This window comes from Nannospalax galili, unplaced genomic scaffold (assembly GCF_000622305.1).
Source record: "Nannospalax galili isolate Female #2095 unplaced genomic scaffold, S.galili_v1.0 scaffold498, whole genome shotgun sequence".
Classification (NCBI taxonomy): domain Eukaryota; kingdom Metazoa; phylum Chordata; class Mammalia; order Rodentia; family Spalacidae; genus Nannospalax; species Nannospalax galili.
The window spans coordinates 1,367,987-1,378,573 of NW_008342032.1; the positions used below are offsets into that span (position 1 = coordinate 1,367,987).

General features: G+C 41.1%; 1 protein-coding gene across 4 annotated transcripts in view; it reads left to right on the forward strand.

Moving 5' to 3' along the window:
• Rnls (renalase, FAD dependent amine oxidase) overlaps positions 1 to 4,787 on the forward strand; it is a 349,461-nt gene extending 344,674 nt beyond the window's left edge. For all 4 annotated transcript variants that reach the window (XM_008837851.3, XM_029565791.1, XM_008837852.3 and 1 more), the window contains exon 7: positions 4,267 to 4,787. In XM_008837851.3, the coding sequence (XP_008836073.1) occupies positions 4,267 to 4,419 (153 nt within the window). In that variant the 3' untranslated portion in view covers positions 4,420 to 4,787. The remainder of the gene's footprint in view (positions 1 to 4,266) is intronic.
• The last annotated feature ends 5,800 nt before the right edge of the window (positions 4,788 to 10,587 follow it).

The following is a 10,587-nucleotide window of genomic DNA, read 5'->3' on the forward strand; positions in this document are numbered from 1 at the left end:
AGTAGTCCAACAATGGCTGCACCACACTGGAGAGGCTGAGAATCCAGCAGTTGCTCAGTCCACAAGGCTGGATGTCTCAGTAGTCCCAATCTGGCACTGAAGGTCTGATGAATTCCCAAAGATTGGCTAGTCTTCAGTCTAGAGCAGCAAGAGGAATTCACAAACGAGAGAGAAGGCAAGCAGCAAAAAGCAAGCGCTCTCCTCTGCCATGGCCTTTTGTAGGGGCTGCCATCAGAAGGTAACACCCACATTTAGGGTGTGTCTTCCAGCTTCAGATGATCCAATCAAGATCTCTCTCATTTAGTTAATCCCAGATCCAGTCAAGTTGACACCCAAGATTAGCCATCACATTCATCAAACATTTTTTTGTTTTGTTTTACTTGAATTGTGTCTTTATGGAAATGTTTCTAAAAGTGTTGGAAGTGTGTGTGCTGGAGTAGGCCTGATCTGTTGAGTCCCTCTTCCTTTATACTAGCTTTCTGTCTCTGGACAAGTAAGAGTTTGAAACTCAACTTTTTCATCTGCAAAGCAACAATAGTAATCCCCTCATAGGAGTGCTGCGTAAATTGAACGAAGTAACACAAAGCAGGGACAGTGCAGTGACAAGTGAAAACATGCATATTAGAATTAGGCCTTGAAAATGAGGGCTGTTAATGATACAGCAACACCTTGGGGGCCTATTAAGAACCAGAAACTTGGGACTGAAGAGATGACTCAGCAATTAAGAGCACTGGCTACTGTTGCAGAAGACCAAGGTTCAAGTCCCAGCACCCACGTGGCAGCTAACAACCATCCATAACTCTAGTTCCAGGGGATCCTACACCCTCTTCTGACCTCCATGGGCATCGCACAATATGGGTGCACTTACATATATTGAGACATAATACACATAAAATAAAATAAACAAAAATTTTAAAGACTTTAAAAAAAAAAGAACCAGAAACTTATTTTCCCCCCAAATGGCCCCCAAATGCCAAGCTTCTACTCAGACCTTTCTGTTGACTTTTTGTATAACACTCTTTACTTACAGACTCAAAATGTTTTGAAACTGCTTTGTGAATGATGCCACCCAAATATGTAAGAAGTTGGACATTTTCTTCCTTAATGTTTTATTGGCTAATCAGATAACCTAATTTGTTAAAATTCTATGTCAATCAGAAATTGAAAACTCTAGTTGAATACCCAAATCTTTGTTCTGTGTCCCTAATGTGTGATTGTTTACTGCTCGGAGATTTTTATCTGCTGGTTTCAAGACTGTGCTGTATGTATGGTAGCTTGGGGTTCTATAAAGTGACCCCCCCCCAAAAGTACGAGTATGACTCTGTTATCACTGTGTTTGTATCTGAATGACATGGGTGTCTCAAGGTCCATATCTCTTGTTAAAGCAAAATATAAGGACTAGGAACACAGCTTAGAGGTGGAGCACTTACCCAGCATGCTGAAACCTCCGGCTTTAGTCCCCAGGACTGAATGGGGCTGAAGCAAAATGTGACATATAAGCAAGGATGTCTCTGCAAAGCTTTCCTGCCTTTAAAAAATTCTAAGAAAGTACTGGGGGAGATGGCTCAGTTGGTAAGAGCACTTGCTGTGCAAGCATGAGGCCCTAAATTCAGACCCTCCGCACCAGCATAAAAGGCCAGGAGTACTTAGAAGTGAGATTTGCGGTTTGGTAAGGGTCTTAGGTTCTCATCAAGTATAGAAATACTGTTGCAACACACCTAGGGATGACTTGCTAGCTCCTCCCGGAAACACTTCCCGAACAGTGGCCTGGGCAGTTTTCCAAAAGCCAAATCACTTCTTGTTACTTTGACCTCTGGCTCTTGTTCTGTCTTTCAGTGTAATGTATGTCACATTACTCCTTCAAAACATGACACCCACCACCAAATTAAAGACAGCATTGATGGCTCAAAAAAAAAAAAAACAAGCCAGACGCAGCCGCACATGCCTATATCACCAGCATTGGGCAGATGGAGACAGATCATTGGCCAGCCGGCCTAGCCCAATCAGTAAGTCACAGGTTTAGTGAGAGACCCTGTCTCAAAAATTAAAGTGGAGAGGGATGGAGGAGGATACCTGATGTCAACCTCTGGCCTCCAAATGCATATGCACCCACATGTGCACACACATGTAGAACACATACACATACATACACGTACCCAAAATAAATTAGAGGGGCATGTACTAGGTCCCCTATGTAGACTCAAAATCTCAGTGCCATTACCCAAATAGTGGCAGTTACATATCTTCATTCTTTCCCGATTTTGAAGCAGGTGAATCCTGACAGCCCTCACTCCAGTACTCACCATGGGAAAGCAGTGGAGAGCCACCATGTGTGCTCTGTATAGTGAGGCTGCTTCCTCTGCGTGAAGGCCAGAGGAGCTTCACTGTGATAGGTTTGTCTCCTTTGGTATTCCAGGGAGTTTGGTCTTCAGCAGCCAGTGTCTGTGTCCAACATCACTAACTTCGACTCCCGCTCATTCTGCTCACTGAATGTTCAACAGCATAGTCGGCCTAATTTTAAGATTATTTTCTCCAGGAAATACCTGTGCTGCTTCTATCATTTCAAATATTATAGACCTGTTTATACAAGACAAAACTAATCTCCACCTTTAGTTCATTCTCCCTTTAAGTAGTAAATTCTACATATTCAATTGACATTTTATGTATTCGTTTTTATATTTTTAATTTTTGAAAGTCTGGATCCCATCTATCCTCTCTGTCATGTCCCTCTTTCTACTCCCCTTCCCCAACACATAAGCACAGGAATACACACACACACATACACACACACACACACACACACACACACACACACACACACACACACACTGTTCTTGTTAGCTTCTTTGTAGCTGTGTTAAAGGACACTGACCAAAAGGAACTTGGAAAGAAAAGGGTTTATTTTGTTTACACTTCCACATCACAGACCATCATTCAAGAAAGCTAAGGTGGGAACTCAAGGCAGGAACCTAGAGGCAGGAGCTGAAGCAAAGACCATGAAAGAATGTTGCTTACTGGCTTGCTCCCCATGGTTTGTTCAGCCACTTATACAATCAACCTGCCTAGAGATGGCCACTTATACAACCACCTGCCTAGAGATGGCACCACCCATAGAGGGCTGAAACCTTCTACATCAATTAACAATTAAGAAAATGCTTCATATACATGCCCACAGGCCAGTGTGATGAAGGCACTTCAACTGAGGTTGTCTCTTCCTAGGTGATTTTAATTTGTGTTAAGGGACAGACACTAACCAACACACACATATATACACACATACACATTGTGACCTGCCCTGTAATGTCCTAAGCATACTGCTTTCTCTTGCCTATAGATTGATCATTTACTGCTTGCATGCCACTCCTTCTCCTTGGAATGACCTTGACTACCAAACTCATGCACCCATCATATTCCCAGAGTCTTCTACATGGATTGGTTATAATAATCTGATTTAATTAATCCGTACAATGTAGCCTACAAATGTAACACCTTCTGACACATAGGAGATGCTCAGCAATGGCAGAAGTGAGTCACTCTCTGCTTTGGGGCCAGTCTCACTCTTGAGGCTAAAAGATCCTTTGGGACAGGGATGTGATGTTTTCAAATTCAGCTACTCCAATGCTCAGACAGGACCTACTGGTCAGAGCAGTACTCAGGAAATATGTGAGGAAGGGGAAGAGTGGGGTATCTTAGTCCTTGCAGCCTGCTGTAACAGAATGCCATATAATAAGTAGTTTATGTGCCAAAAAAAAATTGTTTCTCATAGCTCTGGAGCCTAGAAAATCCAAGGTCAAGGCTCTGGCAGGTTCAGTGTCTGGTGAGGAGCTGCTGTCTCATAGGTGGGTGACTTTTAGCTGCTACACTCTTGTTGAAGCTGTGAATGAGCTCCCCTGGACCTTTATAAGGGCACTATTCTTGCCTCATGACTTTCGCATTCCAAAAGCCCCCCCCCAGCCTAATGCCATTACTGTTGGGGTTAATAGCACCACATATTAACTTGGGGAGGGTGGATAAGTATTCAGACCCTAGCACATACTAGTGTAGAAGTTCAGTGTATTTCTTGTTATCTGATCATTGAAAAACATTAAATAATGTATATTAATCATTTCAGCAAGGGACAACTTTGTGGGTGGGGTGTTCTTTGTTTCTGTTTTGTTGTTCACGTATGAAATTTTTATTTCTCCAGGTTGAAAAGCCCGGTGGGCATTGCCACGACAGCACAGTGGCACACCAAATGTCAACTGCAATCACTTTTTGTTTTTTCAGGTTACAAATTCAGCTGCCGACTGTCCAGGCCAGATGACTCTTCATCACAACCCCTTCCTGGTGTGTGGAGGGGATGGATTTACTCACTCCAACTTTGATGGCTGCATCGCCTCTGCCCTGAGTGTTCTACAAGTTCTAAAGAATCATATTTAGCATCTTTCTTCTTATGCTCTACTTTTACGTTGGGATTCTTGTCAAGGACTTTTGTTACTGATTGTTTTGTTTTCTATTTTGTGGAGAGAAATTACTGGATAAACTGTCTTCACTTACTATCATTTTTCATATGAAATATAAAATCAATTTTATAATTTTCATAGTTAGAACCTATAGTAAAGTTAAAATTTCTTATACTTTACAGTTTTGCCCTCTTTTCTGATGCAGAATGATTAATCCTTGTTGGAGGAAAAATGCTACTTTAAGAGTAACAACACATCCCCCAAATCATGTTAAAGTAACATTTCACATGCCCAAACCTTTATTATCCTTTTGAAAATTTCAGTTGTGAATAAAGAATCATTGTTACCAAATCCAAGTCTTCAATTTGTCTATGAATCAATATTTTTACAAATTACTGAAATTCAAGATTTCTCCAAAATAGAAGTAATATTTGTTTCTCGTCTATTTCCCTGATTATTAAAGGGTCCAGGTATTAGTTCACACATGCCATCACCTCCAGATACAGTTTGGAGGGCAACGTGACCTACAAAGGAGCCCCTGTAGGTTTTCAGAAATGACATGAATCATCTTCATTTTCCAAGTCAAAGAGTACTTTCTGACCTTAAAACAAATTCCAACCTTAAAACGAGAGATAAAAATTAAATACAAACTGAGGGAAACTATGAATGTTAATGTTAGCCTCTCCTGGGGCTAGGGCGGCTGCACGTGTGTGCTTTCCACACCGGCAAATGGATGGTGTCACAGCTAATGAATTTTCTGTTGTCCAACAACAATTCTACTGAGTCAGAAAATAGATGCAGTTAAAACAATTCAATATTTGCCAGATTAATGGTTTATCATGTCACCCATGTACCATGGTAAGTGACCCCATGGTTGCTGCTGAAGAGAACTCGATTCCCAGGCTTCTGAACATACTATCTGTTGTTAATATGGAAAGCAAAATACTGAACTCTATTTTGTCTTTTTTTAAAACAGATTCAAAGCTGACCTCAAATTTGTTACACAGCCAAGAATGACCTTTGATGTCTGGTCTTTCTGCCTCTCCCTCCCGAATGCAGGGATTACAGGCATATTCCTCCATGCAAGTTTATGCTGTGCTGAGGATCGAACCCAGGGCTTCATGCATGCTAGGCAAGCACTCTACCAAATGTGCAACCTCCCTAGCCATGTTTTTCCATTTTGAAAGGAAAGAAATTGTTGCAGACACCCAAACTAAGAAAAGTTCACCCTAAGAGTTCTTACCTTGGTAATGTTTACATTAGATTCACCTATGTATTATTACCATGTGTATACATCAACAGCGACTGGCAGACCTTGCTGGTTTATCAACAAAGTGGGACAGGTGCTCCTCTGGCATATGAGGATATATTGCCTTTTAGCAATAAATACACAAAAATAGAAAATTAGGGGCTGGAGAGATGGCTCAGTGGTTAAGAGGACTGGCTGGTTCTCGCAGAGAACCCAGATGCAATTCCCAGCACCCACATGGCAGCTGACAGCTCCAGTTCTAATGTATCTAACGCCCTCTTCTGGCTTCCATGGGCATTTCCCACATGTGTGCACTTACATACACACAGGCAAAACACTCATACACATAAAATAAAATTAAATAAATTTAAAAATTAAAAAATTAGATGCTTGTGGCTAATGTCACTATTTTGAAAGCATAGAAATGAAAAAGTGCAGTTTCTGATATAAAATAATGAAAAGTAGTGACATTTCATGATTCTGGTCTATGTTTGATAAATATTTACCATTATTTTAACATTTTGCCTTTACAGTATTTAAGAAGTCATTAAGATGTCTTTACTATTTTGTTTTAAACATATATACTTCTGAAGCCATTGGGCAGAAAGCATCCTGAATTTCTAAGAACAATGGTATATTTATAGCCTACAAAGGAGGAAAAAACACATGAAGAGAGGAGTGGGTTAGTACAGAAATTGTTCCAAGCCGTTACTAAAACTTTTCATATTCATCCTAAGCCTGTTAGCCTGCTACTTCTGTGTTTTGACAAGACTGTAACAACATGAGCAAAACCCACCCTCCTCCCTGTATACATCATTGCCACTTTGCTCTTTCAATCAGTTTTGAAAACTTCTGTTGCAATTAAATTTTCATTTGCATCTTCCTCTTTAAAATGAAGTGGCTAAGGGCATCCATGCCCTGCTGGCTAAAAGGGAAGGCTGAGGTCAGAATGCTCTAAAAGACCACAAAGCACAGGTGTCCACCTCCCCGGGAAGATCAGCACAGCTTAGATCAGTTGCTGAGGTGTGTGTATTTCCACCCCACAAGACCACACATCATCAATGTATTTCCAAGTAAGAACTTTTATTAGTCAAGCCAGCCAAGGAAAACTGCTCTGTTTTGAAAGGAACATATTCAAGTGAGAAACGGCTTGAGCAGTGGGGTGATTTAATACTTGTTAGCTGATAAATATAGACTTTGCCAGAATAAAACTTTATGATGCAGTGTTGAAAAGCTTAATTACTAAACTGTCTCCACACGTCTTGCTCAGGCAGCAAGGGTGACAAATTATAGCAGTGAAATAGTATTTTTCACCTCTGGCATTTCTGAAGGAGAAACATGTGCCTGAAAACATTGAGAAAGCAGTAATAATCCCAGACCAGATATTACTGAAGAGAAAAAAGACAACTTTGAGTCACCGAGCCTTCTGTACAAAATGCCGTTATACCCGCCCCCACCCTCACCTTCCCACTGCTTTGTTAAATGGAAAGGAGCAAGGTCATTCTTCATTATCTGGGTTTTATATTTATCCAAGCACGTGGGTATATGTCCTCCCACTTTTCACGTTGTGGATACTCCGTCAGTCCACGCAGAACAGGAAATCTACTCACATTAACAAATGAAGAAACTGAGGCCAAGAGCTTGACCAACCAAGGTCACATGAGCCCAGGGTCCCCGTGACCCGTTCCTATTACTGGCGCCGTGCGGCTGCCAGATGAACATGATAATTAAGGCCGGTGGAAACAGTAGTTAGGGGGTGCAGGCCGCATCATGTGGTCCTCTTATTGATGTATCATTTCAGAGATCCAGTGCTAATCCTGATGTGATTTATATGGGAGACTAATGTGGAATAAAGTCTCCATAAGTACTGGCTAAGTGATTTACACCCTGTTATTTCCATTTGCTGCTTATTTCCTTCCTTGGGGGGTACTTGCTGTGAGGAATATCTGCATGTTAATGACCTGCATTTCCACCCAGCAGTGGTTGTTTTGCCTCCAGACACACTGTGTCCATCCTTTCACCTGGGTTTCTCTTTGTTCCCTTGCTTCTTTCTCTTCTCTTCTGACTTGCAGTTTCTTCCCCTTTGTTTCTCCTGCACCTTCCCTAGGCCCAGGTCTCAATTTTCAGAAAAATCTGCCGTACAAATGTGATGATGTTATGATTCACAGAATCTGACTTACTTATTTACGCCAGGATTTCACTCTTGTTGCTAAAGTGTAAAGTACTTACTCGTGTTTATTATTCACCAACTCTTGTTTTTGATTTCCAAATGTGATGTTAAAATTTTCAAACTGGCTTTAGCTTTAAGGGATATCGGTGTTAATAACCTCAAAAAAAACTTCTACAATTTTTTTACTCTAGTTCTTCACTCTTCCCATCACACATGCATAAAGTGTGGTACCAGATCTATAGTGGACACATGTAATATAATCAGCAACCCTCACCCTAAGAATCTATCTGAGGAAGGTAAAACCCAGGAAGTGGGATGCAGGTCAAAGGCAAAGGCACATTGCATTAGTCAGTTTGCTGGCACCATTCAAAAATCCCTGAGGCTGGGTTCTTTATAAGGAAAAGAGATTTATTCTGCTCACAGTTCTGGAAGCTCAGCACCAGCCTAGCTGTAGTGCAGCCTCATGGTAAGAGAGTGAGAAAGAGATCACATAGCACAATAGGAAGCCAGGGTGAAGCCAAGTTCATCCCAGATCCACATGTGACCTGCTCTTTGAGTCTCTGCTGCATGATAAGTCCTTTAAGACAAGCCTAATCCACATTTAAAATCTAAATGCTCAAGAGGGTTTTGTCACTCCTCGTGTGACCTTGAGACAGTTAAAAAAATCTCACCAGCTTCCTTTTACCTCTGGAAAATGAGTTAATAATGATAAATACCTCCTAAGATTGTTCCCAGACCAAAAATATATAAATAAAATACAATGCACATTAGAAGAACGCTGTACACCTAGTGAGTACATATAAATGACAGCAGTGCTGGTGTTAGTGAGAAAAGGAGAAGGAGGGAAAGGAGAAGGGGAGGGGAGTGAAGCACAAGCCTCAGGTATCTCTAAACTCTGCAGGTCAATTTCCTGAACATTCATGGAAAGGCAGACGGTCAGGAGTTTGTGCCCTGACAACAAACCATGGTAGAACTCGGAGGCTTAGACTCTCTCTGGCAGGTTGCTTCAGAACCTTCATGAAGCAGAACAGCAGTGGACCTCAGAGACCTAAGGTGTCTTTCACTTTTCCTTTTAGAGTCTATAAGTTGACAACCTGACTGACCAAAAAGGTGCCAATTCAGTCCTTGGAAAGACACCAGGAAAGGCCAGTATTGGAAGGGATGACACAAAATGGAAGGCTTCTCTGCCACGAATGGTCTTTCCTCAGCAAGCCCATATGTACCACACTTGAATTCTGATGGAGATTGTCTACTCAATCTCAGAAACATGGAAAACTAAGAGGGAATTAGTTCCCTTTCTTAGCATGTTTGGCGCAGTAGGCAGATTCATTTCCTGTCCCCGGCTTTCATTCTTAAAACATTCAATTCCTGGTGATTTTTCTGAATCTATTACCACCTAGATGTGTGATTTTGAACCAATTTCTTGTGTTTTGTGATTTCATCTATAAAATATGATTACTAATTTTACCTACTTTAGGATTATTCTGGAATTATTGTAAAGTGTTAGCATTATGCTCTAAATATAGAAAATCTTCAGTGAATTTGGTTGTTATTATTGCTACTATTGTCAGTGAAATGTGGCAGGAACAGAATCCCCTTTCATGGCCATCGCTGCATCCAAACCTGGCTTAGATGCGTCTAGGAAGGCAATATGGTATCTGTAGCCTTCACTGGCTATATTCACATACCGCTGTAAGGTTAGCTTCAGAGTGATTTTCCTTTAAATTCTAAGAAAGAAATAAAGAGAGGGGAGGTATGGAGGGAGGGCAGAAAGGGAGGGAGTGGGAGGGAAGGAAGGAAGAAAGAAAAAAGGAAAGAAGGAAGGAAGATCCTATGGTATCTTTTCTGTGCTCCTTAACAAATTTTGCATTGCACTGTCTTCTCCCAGCCAACCTGGTCTCCCTACTGTCATGACAGTCCCCATATATGCGCTCTTTTGTTTAATACTTACTTGTCAAACTACAAGATCCACAAAAGCAGTGCCCAGAACACAGGAGGTACTCAGTAAATATCTTTTGATTCAGTGAACGAATAAATTCAGCTGAGCAACATTTCCTAGTCTAACATCAGAGGTACCAAAAGAAAATATCACTAATGCCGAGTTATCCCACAGAACAAAAATACAGCAACCGTGTCCTCAGTAAATGAGAAAATCGCAGTAGTCGCTGCATTCTCCTTACGCAGCTCCTATTCAAAGTCATTCGGTTTCAGACCCCTTACTTCAGGATCCTTCCCACTATTCTGAAAGGAGGGAAGATGCAGAGCCACTCTACGTCTGAAATGACTTGATAAACACACGTACTTCATACCTTACCACGTTGCCTGCTATTTAAAATTTTCAGCAGAAGCAGCAATTGAGCAGAAACAATGCACCTAAGTACAGAAAGCTGCTGAGCTGCTTTATAGTCTCTATTGGAAACACTGGGGTCGTGCATACGATATTTATTTAAAATTAAAAAAAGTGAATTACCTAGAGAAGGAGGCTAAGTGAATTTCAAGTTAGGTAACTCTTAACTAGAAATTACTTTTTTGTAGCAACTTTTACATTACTATTCTTATAGAATACTTAGTGACCTTTTCTTTCCCCTTTTAGTACCTGTGATAGACAGCCTAACATACTCAAATGGGTTTTTGCTAAGAGGAGGAGTCAGGGCTTCATTAAACTACAGTGAGCTCCATGAGGACAGATTTTTCCTTTTTCCTTCACCTTGGACTCTTCTGTGTTC